Source organism: Neodothiora populina (assembly GCF_041146345.1).
Source record: "Neodothiora populina strain CPC 39397 chromosome Unknown canker_contig_12, whole genome shotgun sequence".
Lineage (NCBI taxonomy): Eukaryota > Fungi > Ascomycota > Dothideomycetes > Dothideales > Dothioraceae > Neodothiora > Neodothiora populina.
This window is the reverse complement of record NW_027191404.1, coordinates 1,892,280-1,910,728: the sequence shown is the minus strand read 5'-3', so window position 1 is coordinate 1,910,728 and position 18,449 is coordinate 1,892,280. Positions and strand designations below refer to the sequence as shown.

Below are 18,449 nucleotides of genomic sequence, written 5' to 3'. Positions count from 1 at the left end.
TTATCCGTGGCGCTTTTCCCTTCTCGCCAGCATGAGGTGGTGAACCACAGGACCTTGCGCTACTCACTACTCTTACAAGCGTACAGTGATTACGGTAGACAGAGAACGCCATTTCGGGAATTACGGTCTTTTCTTACATGGACATTTGGACACGATATGCGTTTCTCTCTGACTCGCCCGTTTATTATTGGCAATGTTTACTGAAATACCCGCTGTCCCGCTTATCTAGCTGACAGGACTTGGCGCGCGAGTCGAGCGAGCGAGTGAGTGGAGGCGCTCTTCTGAACTACTGTTTGTGTGCCGTCAAGAGTGCTTGCTTGCAAATACACGTTCCCGTCACGGGTGATCCACACTACTATCACTACTGATACTCGGATCTGCACGTGCTCTTTCTCCACCAGGCCAATGCCAAATCTCAAGCAGGTTTCGCATGCGATACTCTGTCGCCCACCCTGTTTCCCGCTGTACGCCCTGTAGAAGATCGAGAATGCATCTTCTGATCTCGTCCACGGCTTTCGACTCGCCCTCGTTTGCCTCGTTGCCGAGGACTTGACCTGCGGTGAATAGTGGCTGTACACTGTGTACTCGAGCACTGTCGCTCGTGAGTGCTAGACTGATGCCGACAATGTCTTCGGCGTGTCTTTTGCTTTCTCGTAGTATAGTCATATACGACGCATGCCGCTGCGCCAACGACGAGGGAGTCACGCCAGCCGACGACGACCCTCTCTGACTCGTGCTCGGCGACCCGGTGTATGGAAGTCCAGTCGACAGATGGGGTTTGTTCGCCCATAACTGTATCTTCGCAAAATGGAATGACTGCATCGCGGATGCGCACAACGGTCGCGCATACCATTGCTTTGGAATGTTTATGGGGCTACAGAGCTCGTTCTGCGTCGCAGTGTCAGTCCGTCCCCACATCGTTATTAGGATTCGTCTATATCCGGAAACCTACCTTGCTGTCTCTAGGCCAAACCGTCGACGTTGGTCGGAAGCTATCCGGAAGTCCTTCGTGCCAAGCATCTAATTGCTTCTCTAGATCCTCCCAATAGTCGAGCAGCTGTTTCTGTCTTATCCCAAGGCCAAGTTCGTGCGGGAACTCATCGCCAGCAGCAATGAAGTTGACAAGCTTCATGATCAGCCAGATCAGCGCGTTCGCAACCATGTCGTCTTCCATTGGCTTGCATACGTCAGGCCGGTTCGAAGGAAGGACGTAGCCCGATGACGATATATGTAGACCGGCGGCCTGCCAGATCGTAATGTCCGACGTATCCAGACGTGTAGATTTGTTGCTAATGACTACAGTATCTAGTGTTAGTAGGGAAATTGTTAGGATAGGCTCATGTTTGTCGCTTACACGCATCGATCATCTCTTGTCTACATATATTCCAGAATATAGCCCTTCTGGCTCTGCTAGAAGATGATTCATATGTTATCTGCTCTGGTAGAGCAACCATCAGGGGTAGGGCACCATCAGTCGCGATTTCGAACAGACTTTTGGCGCCATCAAGGTGACGGGACCACTCTACACTAGACGCATCAAGGAACTCGTAGACACATAAGACAGCCGTTGTTGCTAGGAGCTCATTTGAATCGGTCCTCGGAAACAAACAATCCCCACCATTTGTTTGCGTGTCTAGGTCAGGGTCAAGGTGACTTTGCCCAATGCTGTTAGTTGCGACAATTGTGATCGGACATGCATCTTGCTGATCAGAAGTGCGAACAGCAGACCCTTCCGGCATCCCGGGCACGGTTCCATGGTCTAAAGCATGCCTCAACAGACCAATGGCTCGATTATAGAAAAGGCGTGCCTTGTGTAGCCATTTCGAGGGAGTGTGCTTAGTAGCGGGAAGCCGGACATAATGAGCGGAGACTCGTGTGTATGCGAGTGCTTTCGCTGACAGTGCGATTGCGGCATACAACAGCATAGGACAAGACGTCGCCTTGACAGGTAGATGTACCGAGAAGTACGAGTGCTGGTCGAAAAGGTCCATCCATGCGCCTGGTCCTTCGGAGAAGAACCTGAGCAGTAAGGGCACATCGTCATCGTGCTTGAAGTCCTCTAGAGCAGTTTGATCATCAAGCAATGAGATCGCAGTGCTGTGCGATTGACGGAGTGGATTATTGATAGAATCGTGGAATTGTGGGTCAATAAGTGGTGATAAGTCACCAGCAGATGCTAGATGTGTCGTCGCCTGGGTTGCTGCAATCCGCGGCGTCAAGGATGGTCGATTGGACTCACGCATCGTGTCAAGATATGAATCACCTGAGGCGGCTGCAGACAATGCCTCCAGGCCAGTTGTGGCCCCTTGAGCTGTGCTGTAGGCGCCATTTCCTGCTTCTGCTCTCCAAGCTACGTACTCATGAGATGGGTCTGGCGGTTCAGCCTGCGTCGCATAACGGGGCGAGTTTGGTATCGGAGACCCTGGGTCTTTGTATGGATTTGTAGTGTTTACAAATGTCACTAGGGCAAATTATTAGATCAACACAGAGGTATATCACTTGACGTTCCATTTCTCTCACGTTGCTTCGGCACAGCTACCCAGATGTTATCTTTGCCGAATGTCTCCTTGTAACCATAGAAGTTTCTGAGCGTGGACAGGGTTGCGCTCTCGGACTCCCCATTCAGAGATGCGTTCTGCTGATGTCGAAATATGACACCCGGACTCGCGACACAATTTCGATTTGCCTTGGTACATTGTCCACAGACGGGCTTTTGTTCATCGCATTTGAGCTGTACACGTCAATCATGAGTCAAAGTCGGATACGGCTGATCGTGTCGACACACCTTGCGGTTGCGGCATGTTAAACTACATTGAATGTCATTAGAGGCAGGTTTAGCGAGGCATGAGCCGGTGTATCAGCGACTGCGAATGTGCACGACTCACCAACCGGTCCTTGATCTCATACTTGAGGAGATCGATTACGAACACTTTCCGGCGACATGTGGACTGTCATACATGGAACATGGACCGACACATTTACGGTGTCGAACCCTAGTATGGGACGAGCTCTGTAAGGGTTATCAAGCGATCTGCGAAATGCATGGTTGAGGTACCGGATCTGATGGGCATGCGAAGTATATTTGGACACTTTACTGTACAAGCCGATGTAGGAGCAACCCCGCGCTACAGCTTACTGTAATTGTGGGTGGGGTAAGCCAAGGTATATCAGTCGTATTGTCGCAAAAAATATTCATTTATGAACCAAGATACAGTAAGGGACTGTAGCTTCGCCATCAGTAACCCCTTCAAGATCACAGACAGAGTCCATGAACTTAGCTCTACACGGTCACGACTGCCTTCTAAACTTTTGGTAAAAGCGCCAAATGTGGACTGCATTTTCTATGCCCGTGGGCGATCAGAGTTTATGTATTTCCGGGCAAGCTTTTCTGTCCGAGGATATAGACGGTTAGGCCCCGATCCAACAGGGAATAAACTGTTCGGTCGATGTAAGGACTCGCGCCCTGCCCAAGGTTGACTCACTTCACATCATTGGGCTTTTATTCAAAAGTCTGATGCTTGGTCGAGATCAAAAGATAGCGGCATGTCCTTTGCCAACGAGTATTTCGCATGTCGTCCCATCAATTGCTTTCGTAGAAGTGATAATTCATCAAGTTCCTCCCCACGACACCCCGATAATCGAGACGACACGTGCCCCCGTGGCACATGGCCAGTAGAGGAATAACGGCTGTACTTGATCAAGTCGCCTAGTCAGGTTCACTTGCCCGTTCTGGCCTTCTTCTTCGGCCTCTCTACCTTGTCTGCGGTGTCACTGTCCGCATCGCCATCGGCATCCGCCATTTCATCGTCACTGCCGGCTCCACTGCTCTCGTGCTCACTATCGTACTCTTCTGCAACGTCCGATTCGGAGTCGGCCTGGAAGTCTTCATCCACGGATTCATCATCTTCGTCAGCTGAGCCCCTGGCGGCTTGTACGACTTCGTCGTCAGACGAAGCAAGATCGGGATCAAGCATGTTTGTAACAAGACCCTTATCTTTGTTAGTGATTGGCAATGCACTGAATGGTGCCTTGTACGTACCTCGTCCTCCATCTCGTTCTTCGTCTTCAATCCCTTGACTTGGAAAAAACTCTCCAAAGACTTTTGCTCTTCGCGATTGATGTTGAGGAATTGATGTTCGCCACCACCTTTCAGGGAAATGTTGATGTCGAATGTTCGTGAAGCGCTGACTGCACCACCAATTCGTGACATGGTGATGACAGCGATGTTGTCAAATGAAATGTAAGTGGCAGGTTTAGGAACGAAGAGGAATGCACGCTCGAGACAGAAGAGATGACCCTCGTTCGCCTTGACCGAACACTTCACTCCAGACTGTTGGTGATGAGAGTTGAAATCCTTGGCGGGTTGTAGGACCTTCTTTCCGGTCAAGCCTAGGAAGATCTTGGAGATGATCGTCGCTATAGAGCCCTCGTATCTGGACTGGAGCTTGCCCTGGTACTTCGCCTGCAGGTCTTCTTCGGTCAGGTTGAGATCGATGACGATGTCCTCGTCGCGCTTGAACTGCATGACCAGGAATGGATATCTCGTCTGGCCCTGGCGAAGTGGCGGGTCTAGACCGATCGTAATAAGTTGATGCATGTCGTCGGGCTTTGGTAGCAAGAAGAACTTCTTGATGGATTCGTATTGAATCTTGTAGTCATAAGTCTTACCGCGGAGACGGAATGACTTGTCGTAAAGATCGATCTCGAAACGGCCACGGGGAGTGAGGTGCAATACATCCTTGAAAATGGCGATCGTGTCTCCAGCGACCTCGCCAATTTCGGCTCTGTTCATCAGCTGCTCGTAGAACAAACTCGCAGCATTCAAGTCATCCTCAGCCTCGACTTCGGATCCATTTTCCTCGTCCTCTTTTTCGGATTTGCGTGCAACAGTACCAGGTATGTAGAAGCGCATCTCTACTAGCTGGTCAACAGCACCTCCCGATTTCATGCCCCTGGCTCTTGCACCTCCAAGCGCACCGTTGGTGCCTGTTTCTTCGCCATCTGCAGGCAAGGAAAATTCGACAGAGACCTCGTTCTTGCCAGCCAGATTGGTGTTTGAGATTTCCGAGTAAGGGATCTCGAAAGCAGGTTGGTTGCGCACATTGAAGGCAAGCTCATCGCGGGCGAGCTCGGCCTTGCCCCAGTTCCAACCACGGAGAGCATGCTCCTTCTGCTCGAGATTGACGCTGTACCAGATCTTGAAGCATTTGGAAACGCGGTCATAATCCTTTGGCTAAGTCAGCACCAAGCGCGAGGTCGGAAACCACATTTGCGACCAGCTTACATCTTCGTGAAAGCCATCGAGCTGGATGACTCCTTTACTTCTCGAATGGATTTTGACCTCGTATCCCTTTGCTGCTCTTCCCCACTGTGCTGAGAGTACCTCGGCTCTGTCAAGAGTGAAGGTGTCGCCGCCACCAGAAGGTTTCCATCCCATGCCAGACTCTGCGAAACGACACTTTCCAGACTGCTTGGAAAGATCAAGGTATACACCATCAAAGGTCTCCCTATTACGAGAAAGATTAGATCAGCTGGACAACCTGTGGATCGTCTGGACAGTAGCTTACATTTTGTTCCTGGGTATATCGAGTGGTTCTACTTGCTGCCTTGCGCACTTGACGTGCTTTGCAGGTTGCGAGCCTGCTGACGAAACGAGGCAAGTGAAAGACGGAAACAAGCCTGTGTTTGCTTGATAAATTATGTGAAACTGAGGCGCTGATGACTGATAAGGTGATGGAGAAGGAAATTGTTGACGGAGAAAAGGTGGTGAAATTGCAGATCGGACGTAGAGTAAGTGAAGCAGCACTTTCGCCGAATCAATGTCAAAGATGGAGTCGCGTTTGTCTGCGCGGCGTTGCGTGCCACCGCGTCTCCAGCGCCTCTAGCAATCTCCTGCTCACCTAATCACTGCTACCGATCCTCTTACAGTAGGTAAGCTCCTAAGCTGTGAAGCATTGATCGTTCTCTCGTTCATCGGCGCGGAGATACCTTTCGCCGACAATGCTTGCTCTGGGTGTGAGAGAAAAGGCATCGCCTTGAGGTACCTTACTTTGCCTTGCCTTCTCTGGCCCGATCGCGAGCATGCACCGATCCTCAGTGTTTTCATGCCAGTCATCACATCATGAAGGTAAGGTATGCTTGGAAGCATGTGAATCGTGGTCATCAACTTTCTGCTGTGCTACCTGTCAACTATGGCAGCTCTATTGATAGATGCATCCAGTGCGATATCGTGCATGCTAAGCCATGAACCATTATTAGATCCCTGTATCATTCCGCACATGCACAACAATCTCAGATCTCGAGCAGAGTGCTGACTTCAAAATTGCTTGAGTTCACTACCACGGGCTGCTGGCACAAATCTTGGACGTTATTTGAGGAAGCAGCTTCGTGGCGCGCAAAGACTTCGAGACTATGCTAGGATTCATGTCCATGCGGCTGTAGAACCACACCTGGACGGTGTGGCGCATTGTCTCATTCTACCAATACTCTCGTTGTGTGCTATGGAAGTTGCATGCTGTCGCCTAAGCCGAGTAGCGGTGGCAGGCCACAACATGCTATACCCACATCATTGTTGAAGAATTTCGTGTGGTGGGGCGACCCTGGCAGCGTCCATGTGATCCAACCCATAAAGCCGCAGGCCGCGTAATGGGAGATATGAGCAGCAGGGGCATAAAACATCAACGACAAGCGAAGTGGTACGAAGACAAGAATAAGATTTTATTCTCGCACTTCCACTAGTATTCGGAAGCTCTGCTGCGCTACCAATATTACTTCATGGGGATAGCCTTACAACACCTGTACATAGAGCACTGGTACGAGCGAGCAGCGTGGGGTTTGTCTCATCTTGGTGATGGTGTTACGACCGTGCCTCGACACTTGGCTTTCCAAGACATACGGCTAAGGCTCCTGACATGTCCAACAACAAGTGTATAGGTACCTGAATAATTCGAGCGACCGACGGAAAGTGCCGTATTGCCATATCTCTAAAGAGTTGAGCTGAACAGCAATATATTTATGCTATAGGTGGGGCCTGCTGAGACCGCTGCGACTCGATTTAGTCTCTCAGCCAGCTATGAACGGTCGGCAGGCATCTTCGGAAAGTGTTTGTCAAACGTTCATTCTGCTGTGAGGTCAGTAAGGTGAAAGTCAATGGGTGATGTGCAGCAGCTGATTCGCCAGAGTAGACTTTGTATGAAGCGACATCGATATGCTGCTCTGGACGTTTCCCCTGCTTTACTGTACAAGCAAAAGGGTAAGGCATGGCTTTTGACATGCGCTAAACCCGAAACTGAAAGAGGTCGGGCACATTCTTGTGTTCGTTGCATGTGCTTACCTGTTGTCATAACGCTAAATCCAGGTAAGGCAGAAAGAGAGTTGAGGCGCTCGCTTGAGAATTACATGACGTTGCGATGCCTACTTCGGACAGTGATCTCCCAGTCCACTACCTGCTGTGCATGCCTCTATGATGCGCTGTGAGGGTGAAGTGCATTTTAACTTGTTTTCGTCGCTCATCTCCACGACACATCCCGGCAGATCTTCCCAATCCGGTCTGACCTTGTAGAGGGAGATTTCGACTATTTTAGTACAAAACAACCAAATGCGGAGACCCAAGCTCATGCTTCGGGCCTCGTGCACGCATCGTTCCTTGGCTGCTCGGGGCGGCCATGCTTTCTACTCGCCAGAGGGCGCCACGTTCCGGAGATGAGCGTGTCTCGTAGCACCAACGGTCCCGATTGGTCGAATGCCTCTCCAGTGCTGTGGGCCGTCTCTTCTTATTGCTCTCGTCAAAATATCAATCAGGTTAAGCTCGAACTCTACGTTGCGAGCTAGACATGTTCCCGAGACCAGAGAGCCGGGAAGCGTCTAGCTATTCGCGTCTGCCATTGGGTGCAACAGCCAGCAAGTCTCACGGAGCAAGAAAATGTTCGCATACGCTACATTCCTTGCGCACACCGTCTCGTTTATAAGCGAGTTCTGACGGGAGCCATACTAGACAGGTGTGGAAAGGCGGACAACCCCAAGATAGGAACAAGGCGACTTCCTCACAGGGGTAATACCTTGCGCCTTCAGGAACCCAGCAGCGGTGAAGCCACATGCCGCAGGGTAGAACCAAAGGGCGGGCACACCCTTGGAACAGGGTCCACAGGTCCATCTAGTGTTTTGTTTCTCGGATTGGTTGACGTGCTTCGTGGGTGTGGATCCCGCTACTCGGGGGCGCCAGATAACTCCACTGTGTGCTGACAGCTTATATATGAAAGCACTAATCTGGTCCTCGCCACGGTCCTCGTTGACTCAGAGATCTCTTGTTCACTTTGTCCGTTACAGCCTTCAGCTGGTGTCTAACATTGTAGGCTTGCCTCGACCCGTTGGTCTAGAAAAAACAAGCACGCACTTGCACAGTTTGCTGAACCCGCCGATCCGTTAATCGACTAGTTAGCTTTCCCCTTTGCGCAATTAGACTTTCTAGGACGAAACTCAAGCCATATATTCCCCACTCGGTGCCTTAGTGCCTTCTCCATCGGCTACTTTCCTGATCGGTACCGCTATCCATCTTATATGGTTGATCCTGGACGAGTGAACCCATTGTCCCTTTCCGGGATCTAGGAATTCTTTTATCTATCATCTGTTGCCTCCTCAAAGCTCTACTGTTCAGAAGTCTTTGACTGTTCACAGTGTTGCATGACTCTCGATAGGAGGCAACTCAAGGTCCATATAATCGGATGACTATCGACATGTCTTCCTTCACTGAACACAGCTACTCCTATGGCGCCCAAGTACAGGGCAGCACATATCAGGCATATCCATACCAGGGGATGTCGAATTCTGATTTCTCAAATTACCCACCGCACTCTCAGCCTGTGCATACAGGATACGATCCATACCGCACCGCTCATCAAGCCTATCCTGGCAAAACACATCAAGACTTTGTTCTGGACACGGATAGCATAAATCATCAGCTTTCTGTCCAACCAGTCCAGCCAATCTCGCATCTTCGCAGCCCAGCACATTCTCCCACTCATTCTTCAGCCAATTCCTTCGACACACACGCACCAGTCTTGTCTTCCACATCCGACTCTGGCGCCTCGATTCAGAGCAACATGTCTTCAGCTATTGGTTCTCCCTCTTTGGATGCCAATTACCAGCGAGAGTGGAATGCGATGTCTAACCCTGTGCCGAGTATTGTGCACCATGAAAACTTTGTGAACGATACATATTCATCCTCTGGCTTCGATTACGACTCATCTATGACATCAAAACATCGAGGCTGTGTTGGTGAGTCACCACAAATTTCATCGTCTCCTACTATTAGCGCACATTCTTTTTCAAAACCTGTTCTCTCTACTCGTTCTTCTCCTGTACAATCACGAGCGCTTGCTGGAGCGGGATCGAGTCACCAAGTGAACCACGAGGAAGGTCGCGATTCGACCTGCGAGGTGAACACGTCTGCCATTTGCAGCCAATCTGCAGTTTCTCGGTTTGAGGACGAACTCTTCAAATCACCGCTCCTTCCCGCCTCAAAACCAAGGGCGTCAAATTCTGTTGCTTCTTCCCCTGTTGCGCGTGCTCTGAAAACACGAGCGGATTCTGTGCCTCGTTCTCCTTTCTTCTCTCAGTCCTCTGGCCTTTATGGCGCGCCATTGGAATTATCTTGTCCGTTATTTCTATCCTCGAATTGTACACCAAAGTGTAACGTTCACGCTGACCGTCTTCTCCCTCGTAGATCCATCGCTTATACAGCCCACGTCACCGAACTTGTACCAATCTGCACAGTTTCCTGACTTTCAAAACCTACAATGCGATCAATCATTCTTCTTCGCCCCACCTTCACCCGCTCCGTCCAGCATTTCGAACCCTGGTAGCGGCCGACCCTCATCAATGCCGTTGAGAAACAATCGTGCGACTTCACCCGCAGCCTGGAACCCCTATCCGGTGCAACCTATCGCAAGACGTCCGTCCGTGTCATCCACAGGGTCAAACAGATCTCAGCACTCACGCGTCAGCCAATCTTCATTGGATTCGTCAGGGGAGGGTAAGGGAATATGCCCCATCCCTACCTGTGGCAGACATATCAAGGACTTGAAAGCCCACCTTCTCACCCATAAGAATGAGCGTCCCGAGAAGTGTCCTATCGCATCATGCGAATATCACATTAAGGGTTTCGCCCGAAAGTACGACAAGAACCGACATACTTTGACCCACTACAAAGGTACCATGGTTTGCGGGTTCTGCCCGGGGAGTGGTAGCCCCTCCGAGAAAAGCTTCAATCGAGCGGACGTCTTCAAGCGCCACCTGACTTCAGTCCACGGAGTCGAACAAACAGCGCCCAATTCACGAAGGAAGAGTCCTGGTGATAGCAGGAGCAAGTCAGGTTATGGCACGAGAGAGACCCCCGGCACATGCTCAACTTGTGGTGTTGTCTTCGCCAACGCTCAAGACTTCTACGAGCATCTTGATGACTGTGTCTTGCGAGTTGTACAGCAAGGAAGCCCCACGGAAGCCATCAACGAGCAGCTTCTCACGTCTATGGCCGATGATGACGCCGTCCAGAAGACCATGGAGAGACACATGTTATCAACAGCGCTTGATCTCTCGGCACCCATGAGCTTTGACCAGGAGGACGAAGATGATGACGACGAAGAGGGATCAGAGCTGACTCGATCGAAGAGCGCCCCTGGTGCTCCTATGAAGCCATGCCAACACAACTCATCCGATAGAAACGCTCGCCAAGGCATGACGCACTCGAAAGGAGGCGTCGCACTCAACAAGACTGGCAAGGGAGGTAAGAGACGCAAGAACTACCCTGTCAGCTGGGGAGCAGCGCCTGAGAAGATGCGCATGAAGAAGCGTGTCATGTGCGTCTTCGACGGACCGAGGAGACTATGGAAGGACGACATGATGCTCGACGCCAACCACGAAGTCAGAGTGACTCTTCCTGGTGGAGATGGTAGACGGTGGGTGACCGACCTCGATGTGCAGACCCTGCGACGAGCGGAAGGTCTCCATGGGGCTACCGAGGAAGAAAAGGGTCCATGGCTGGACGAGAATGGACACCCAGTCGACTTCTCACTCTTGGTGTCACAATAGTGACGTCCAAGCTGATTACGACTGTGTAATGAATGTGATCATGTACTATGAATTTCTTTTGTTCTACTTGTCTTTTTTTTTTATGTTGTCTTCTCTATTAAGAAGTTCTAGCGGGATACCACTTTGTTCATTATGATTATTCTACAAGTATTTAGCATTCGAAGAGTTAAATCGGGCATTCATCTCTAGCCAAAAATGCCACGTTCCGACCCTTACATCTTTCCCCTGAGCTCGCAATCAATCGACAAAAGTAGGTGGTGAAATCGTTGTCTTTCAGGCTTTAAGACTAAAGACGTGCTCAGCAACAATAGAGCAATCAGCTCCACTCTCCTGGTTTCCGATCCCTGCAAACGTCAAGTCCGGAAGGACAACCCGCAAAAGCATGTTTTACCATTACAGTACACCCGCGGGGGACTGATCCAGGAAGGCAACGTCGGCACTTTCACACAGCTAGTCGATTACCAGCCTCCGACTTCCACGGACCTGGGAAAAGCATCAGTGTGTTCCCGCCCACTACTACAGTTTCTCGAAAGGATAAGGTAGGGACGGCACATGGCAAGTAGTCCAGAGGAGTACAAGTGACATTGCGACATGTCTTTCACTCGCCGGCACTGTACCTGCGACGGGAAGGACAGGAAAGTTCAAATAGATACTGTACCTACTTACGGACACTGCATGAAAGCTGCACTGTATTACTGTACTGTACTTTTGTACCGCGGGTCTACTGGACTGCACTACAGGGAAGTACCTTAAAGGTGGCCTAGCGGCCTTGCATGTGTCGATCATGTGCGTCGCGGTTTCTAGCGCCCTTCTTCATCAGTTCACGATGGCAAGTGTCTTGTCCTCTTTTTGTTTTTGGCTATGCGCGAGAAAGGGACACGGCCGTATCGTTCGTGCATATTCAAATTGTCCCATAGGCGAGTTTCGCAAAGGCTATCTGTGACTATTGCTTTGCTTGCAGCGCAAGACAAGGATATATGTTAACGGTGAGGTCAAGTACAGGGTGTGTGCGACCCTTGTCTTGACTGAAGCGGCGACGGAGAAGAAAACGTGCTATCTAGACGTTCTCACAGTGCATCTTGGCGACAAGTCGGTCGTCGTTCCATCCTCCTTTAGTCTTCGCGGTCAAATAGAAGTAGCTGGGGTTGCCAAACGTCGGCGGGACTATTAGGACGCTAAATGACTGGAGCATGGAGCTGCGGAGCATGGAGTATAGATGAAGTAATAGACCCACACCCAAGCTACCGTTGAGTTTGCTTGGTACAGATGCATCGTACATGAAGCATGCTTTGAGTATATCTAGTAGGAATGCGAAGATTATTTGCTATACCATGTTCATTTGCACAGTACTCTTTCCTAAAAAGGTTGGAGCATCTTAGAGTTGAACTGGAGGCTCGTGGCTGGTGAGAGTTTTCATGCGCCGCAGCAGCGTGTCTGATTGCGACATGTAACCCTCACATCACAGCTTTAAATTCCATCGCAGCATTCTGGAAAGTTTGCGAGTAGCTTGGATTAGAAGCGAATAAATAGGTAGTCAATAATGATTCATTGCGAAAGATAAAAAGTTCAAAAGTCGGCGGGTTGCTGCCTCGCTCATTACAACAGAGTATAGCACTATCAGATCAGATGACTGCTGCCTACACTGCTGCCTACACTGCTGCCTACACTGCTGCCTAGCGCCCGCCTATGCGCTGTCGGTCAGCAGACAAAGCTATCAAACACTCTCATGTGTTTGCACATATACAGAGGTATATATACCTCCTTCTCCCACACCTTCTTCCTCAACTATGTCTCTTGCCTTCCGGCTTAGATCATGTGTAGTATCTGTTCTTTTCGGCTTAATCACTGAAAGGCTTCTACGGAAGCAATTATTGATTAAACCTATCTTTGGAAATAGGTCTTCAGGAGCTCTGGGCTGTGCTCAACTCTTGAGACCACAGTGTCGCTCGTATTGCACTATTTCGAGCTGATGCGAAGGGCTTCTCATCCTTTTTTTCATTGGTTACTTGGTCATCGACTGGGCTCTGAAGAAGAAATGTTGTGATATCTGTGTCTACCATATAGCATCTTGCTTCGACCTCTCCTTATTATTGCCATCATGAGCCTATGTATTGTGCACGCGTTACACTCGTACTTGCCCTTGCTTAGTTGTTGCTATAATGTCTCACAAGAATTTATTGGGGCACCATCCCCTTGCTTGAATGTTATTGGAAAGTCTTAGGACGATTGAGCGATCAAGTGGCTCCATGGCTTATGCTAGAGGTGCTTTTATGCTATGTTTGTCCCCTGTACTTCTATCACAACAGCAGCATTCCGTTTCTGATTCTCATCTCCTGTGAGATTGCGAATCCTCCCTTCACACATCTCATGCAGAACTTTCTGACGTTGTTATATGTGTGTGTGTGTGTCTGTGTGTGTGTGTGGATAAGAAGCATTATCTGTAGGTGATCCTATCTACACAGTCACTTTCTTCACAGCACTGACTTACTTGTCTTGGATTTAACAAAGTAGCGATAAGATGGTAGATAAGCAGGTTATATAAACCGGCGACATCCGAAAACTAGACTCTTGCTATCGCATATGTGCCGGCATTATCGACCTCACCAACCCAGCCTTGAAGGGGAAGGAGATCCTTGTCTATGCCAGCTTCTTGGTAGCCTCTGGCGATGTCAATTTCCACAGGCTGAACGTGCGCGACATGTAAAACTCAAGCACACTCTTGGGCAAGAAAGAAGACGCAAACCAGACCAACCAACTCTTCGAACCTTCCCATATGACTTTCTTTTGTGGCGAATGCAGCAGCTGGGAGACGACGCTCTTGGCATACTCTTCCGTTACCATTCCTACCTCCTGTGAATGCTTGGTGCGACGAAGATAGTCGGAGTTGATGGGCAGATAGATCGAATCTTCGGGCAAGACGCGGTCGACACGAGCAATATTGCTTTTGACGCCACCGGTGACAACCGTGACAACCTTCACCCCAAACGGAGCGAGCTCCACACGGAGGGTGTCCGAGTAAGCGTGCAGAGCTGCTTTGGAGGCGTTGTAGACACTTCCGAATACCTGCTCGGATATCAGCAGAAGAATGGGGGCGATTGGAGCGGACTATGGAACGACTAACATAGGGCATGAGACCAGCAAGGGAGCCAAGCTGCACGATGGTCCCCTTCGACTCAATCAGAAGAGGGGAGAACTCTTTGCACATGCGCATCACGGCGATGACGTTGACTTCAAATGTCGACTGAACTTCGTCAAAGTCGATGTCTAGAGCGGGTACGGTGTAGTTCCTTCCAGCGTTGTTCACTAGCATGTCTAATTTTCCATTTGTCCTCGAAGAAATCTCCTTTTTAAGATTGCTGATGCTTTCAGCGTTTGTGACTTCGAGAGAGAAAGTCTCGATGCCGTTTTGCTCGAGGTCACTCAGGCTCGAACTCTGACGAGCCGTGGCAAAGACTCTGAGTCCTTTGGATGAGAACTCACGCGCGAGAGCGTGCCCAATGCCGCTGCTACATCCCGTGATAAGGACTGTTTTGCGGGAATCCATCGTCTCTATTTGGGCGTCCTTGATACAAATACTTGTACTGTGCTTGGTAATGAGACAGCTACGATAAGAAGTCTTGGTGGAGGATGAGTGTAACCCTTAAGCATTACGATATGCAGTATAAGGCAGATTGGTATGCACAGCAGGATTTGGATATGACGTGCAGTGCATCGGTGCGAACCGCCACCTCGGACTTTCTGTAGAGATAAGAGTAATCCCCAAGAGGCTGACCTTGGACCTGCCTAGTGTGTGTGCAGATTTACCGCGGTGAGGGTCTCCTTGGCGCTCAGGGTCTGGGCATTTGCTCGGGCCAACTGAATATCGTTCTCGTGTGACAATTTTCCGCATAAGGCCACTTAACCCTCGATATGTAGGGCTTTATCCGCGAGGCAAACCTTGAATCTCTCTTGTGTTATGGTCTGACGCTATCGTAGCATCAAATGATGGCTCTCGAGATTTTATGATCTCGACGAGATTTTATGATCTCGAGTCTAGACTGCGCACTATAACTACAATTCCTTCGCGTATGTGCTAATATGGGCTACGAGTGCTAGTACATGCACTCCAGATAGGCGAGTGTTATAGAGGGTTGTCAGTGATAGGCATTACGTTGTTGGTCGAATGGCGTTGTCTCCACATGATAAGCCGTCTCTGACCTCACGTTACTTTTCGGCTCAGTACCGAAGATAAGAAAAACCTTTGTCAACCGTATATATTGGTGTCCTGTCTTCCACTCACGCCTAATATCGCAGCGTTCACGTATCCGGATAATCTCCAAAAATGAGGGACCTATCCGCGAGAGTGCAGGAGTTCAAGGCTGCGGCCGCTGAGAAGAAAGTGAACGCTCGACGAGCTTTTACTAGCTGGGGAGCCTTCAAACAGTGGATACAGGTGCAAGACACAGTCTTGGATGCCCATGGACACGCTGCAGTATGAAGAGTCGCGCGCTGTTTCCGCATGCTTTTCTGACCATAACTAAAGGGCACCACTTGGTCGAATGAAGACTTGGATCCTACACCTCCGGAGAAGCGGACATGGAACTGGTATGACTACTGTGCCTTCTACTTCGCCCTGTCCTTTGGCAATTGGACACTTGGCAGTAGCATGATCGGTGTCGGACTCAACGTCTGGCAATCGATTGTGGTCATTTTCGTATCGCAAGTCATCAGTTCTGCTGCCATGTTGTTCAACTCGCGATGCGCGTCCGTGTATCATGTCGGATATCCCATTGTTGCCAGGTCCGTCTTTGGCATGTACGGCTCCTATTACTTCGTCGGCGCAAGAGCGGTTTTGGCGATTATTTGGTAAGTCTCCGGTGTTCTGTTTCTATATGATGGTTACTGATTTCATACAGGTATGGTGTGCAGTGTAAGTCAAAAAGGCACGAAATCGCCACCATGGCGTCTGCTAACCGTTATTAGTGTACTCAGGTGCCTCCCTTGTCGCGAACATGCTCCGCGCTGTCTTCGGACATTACTACACAGAGATACCTAACCATATCCCCGAGTCCATGGGCATTACCTCAGCGGGCATGCTGGCCTTCTTCCTTTTCTGGTTGTGCCATCTTCCCTTTACCTTCTTCAGACCCTACCAACTCGCCGGCTTCTTCTGGTTCAAGACTGCGGTCATGATTCCTGCTGTCTGGGGTCTATTCATCTTCTGTATGGTGAACACCAAGGGCCAAGTTGGTCTCACTCACATCGCGCCGGCGAGTGGAGCACAGGGTGGTTGGTTCTGGCTTTGGGCAATCAATGTGGGCATGGGAAACACGGCGACCCTCATCACCAATCAGCCTGATTTGGCAAGATGGAGCAAGACCAAGACCGGCGCAATGTACAGTCAGCTGTTCACGCAGCCTCTAGCCGTGACTTTGGCCGCGTCGTTGGGTATATTGGCTACCGCCGCGATGAACAACAAATGGGGACTAGAGCTCTGGAACCAGTGGGATCTTCTTGACGCTATCATGGATCACTATTGGAGTTCGGGTGCACGCTTCGCAGTTTTCCTCTGCGCTGCATGCTGGACCATCTCCATTTTCGGCACTAACATCGCCGCCAAGTAAGTCGTTCGCTGCTCGAGCCGACAGGCAGATTGTACTAACTGTTTCTGTACAGCATGATTCCGTTTGGCGCTGATTCGTCTATGTTGTTCCCTCGTTATATCACCATTCCCCGTGGTCAGATGGTGGTCGAGTTTTTGGGCTTCGCAATCTGCCCTTGGAAGATCATGGCGAGTGCTGCAATTTTCACGGAGTTCCTATCTGGCTGTAGGTGCTTCCCTCTCTGGCTAATTCGATTATGAGTGCTGATCTTGTGTACAGATGGTCTCTTCATGGCCTCCGTCGTGGCAATCATGGTCGCCGATTACTGGATCATCAACAAAGGCAACATGTTCGTTGCTTACTGCTATGACGGCGCGCGCACCAACCCACATTACTACTACAAGAAGGGCTGGAACATTCAAGCCGTCATTGCTTACCTTTGCGGCATTGCTCTGCCCTTCCCGGGTTTTGTTGGCACACTTGGTGCTCACGTGAGCGAAACTGGCATGAACCTCGGACATCTTGGATGGCTCTTGAGTTTCTTCGTCAGTTTCTTCGTCTATATAGCGATCTGCTACGTGTGGCCCACACAGAACCAGAAGCAAGTCAAGGAAATGACGCTCAGCTTTGAGGCCATGGCGGACGCACTCCTCATTGCACCCGACGGCACCAGCATTCCCGAGAGCCTTGAAGGCAAGCCTGCTGGAAATGTGGGCATGGTATACGATAACGTCGATTACGATGCCAAGGGAGCCGCCATCAACGAATACCAAACAAAATACGATTCATGAAAAGAAAGAGAGATAGCATTGTCGCGACTTTGAAGAGAGGGTCAGACGCCCGACAATGACTTGAATTGGAGACGTTACGATAAATCACTTTTTTATTTAGTTTTATATTGTCGAGATGGGCTCGAAATCATCAGCTCACTCATTCCACTCACTTGAACCACTACTTTACATTAATCTTTTGACTCAAATGATTTATGTATTCATGGTATATCCGAGAGCAAGTACTGTACTTTAAAAATTGCCGGCTAGCACCGGCTCTGATACTTTTCCGATGTTCGGAGCTCGTATCCTCTATCCGCCCCAGGTGCAGTTGCATTGCGGTTAGAGGCGGTAGACGGCATAAGGTACTCGTACCTCAACCCTCCAGATCAACAATTGCTAAGGTATTATGGATGACCCTCACGACTCGATTGCTCTTTCTCGTTATATTCGAGATTGCTCGAGAGGAAAATTCAGTGTATGACGGATATTATGATATCGACCAATGACCAGAGTTTCGGTGTAAGAAAACCAAATAAAATTTATCGCAACGAGGGGTAATTGATTGATTTATGAGACTTTTGACAAGGAAGATCTCTTTCGGCTTAAGAAATTGGATTCACCTGTTGGCGGATATCTGGCAGGGATCGATATTTTTTGCAATTCATGCAAGGTACTGCATCTTTTGCCCTCTGTGTCGGTTGGGAGTTCCATATGGTACCTGTTCCGTCTCGTAGGATCGGGTTAAGATAGAGTGTGTGTGGTTAGCGGAGGGTTTGACTCATTCACACTCTTTCCCTTTGCATGCGCTTTATATCCGCCGCTAGGGAAGGAGGCAAGGGAAACGGTAGGGCGCAAGGATGAATCATTCTTGCCATAAGGTGGGCTATAGATCACTCCTGTATATATAGCCATTGAATTGCTCTCGTCTTCATTTGAAATTGTCCCAATTGAAGATTACTTTTTAGACTTGAGATAGTGTAGCTGTACTAGAATTTACAACAAGATAAAT

The 18,449-nt window shown here is 49.7% G+C and overlaps 5 protein-coding genes across 6 annotated transcripts; 2 read left to right on the top strand and 3 right to left on the bottom strand.

The window, feature by feature from the left end:
- Window positions 1-336: 336 nt before the first annotated feature.
- AAFC00_001320 (uncharacterized protein) lies at window positions 337-2,905 on the bottom strand (the record flags this gene model as incomplete). The annotated part of the gene is made up of 6 exons (XM_069340495.1): window positions 337-888; window positions 953-1,296; window positions 1,355-2,461; window positions 2,521-2,731; window positions 2,786-2,807; window positions 2,886-2,905. The coding sequence occupies 6 exons, from the start codon at window positions 2,903-2,905 to the stop codon at window positions 337-339; spliced, it is 2,256 nt and encodes a 751-aa protein (XP_069203965.1).
- An 811-nt stretch (window positions 2,906-3,716) lies between these two features.
- Window positions 3,717-5,569, bottom strand: AAFC00_001319 (uncharacterized protein; the record flags this gene model as incomplete). 2 transcript variants are annotated; one of them, XM_069340494.1, is made up of 4 exons in its annotated part: window positions 3,717-3,989; window positions 4,040-5,227; window positions 5,285-5,507; window positions 5,568-5,569. In XM_069340494.1, coding segments are annotated over 4 exons (1,686 nt in total). The 2 variants fall into 2 exon arrangements, with proteins under 2 accessions (XP_069203963.1, XP_069203964.1); XM_069347911.1 differs by lacking the exon at window positions 5,568-5,569 and having other exon boundaries at window positions 5,285-5,437.
- Window positions 5,570-8,732: 3,163 nt separating this feature from the next.
- Window positions 8,733-11,085, top strand: AAFC00_001318 (uncharacterized protein; the record flags this gene model as incomplete). Its single annotated transcript, XM_069340493.1, has 2 exons — window positions 8,733-9,273; window positions 9,722-11,085. 2 exons carry the CDS (start codon window positions 8,733-8,735, stop codon window positions 11,083-11,085), a joined length of 1,905 nt encoding a protein of 634 aa, XP_069203962.1.
- A 2,637-nt stretch (window positions 11,086-13,722) lies between these two features.
- AAFC00_001317 (uncharacterized protein) lies at window positions 13,723-14,629 on the bottom strand (the record flags this gene model as incomplete). Its single annotated transcript, XM_069340492.1, has 2 exons — window positions 13,723-14,148; window positions 14,207-14,629. 2 exons carry the CDS (start codon window positions 14,627-14,629, stop codon window positions 13,723-13,725), a joined length of 849 nt encoding a protein of 282 aa, XP_069203961.1.
- A 1,447-nt stretch (window positions 14,630-16,076) lies between these two features.
- On the top strand, window positions 16,077-17,458 carry AAFC00_001316 (uncharacterized protein; the record flags this gene model as incomplete). The annotated part of the gene is made up of 3 exons (XM_069340491.1): window positions 16,077-16,684; window positions 16,741-16,892; window positions 16,947-17,458. The coding sequence occupies 3 exons, from the start codon at window positions 16,077-16,079 to the stop codon at window positions 17,456-17,458; spliced, it is 1,272 nt and encodes a 423-aa protein (XP_069203960.1).
- Between the last annotated feature and the right edge of the window lie 991 nt (window positions 17,459-18,449).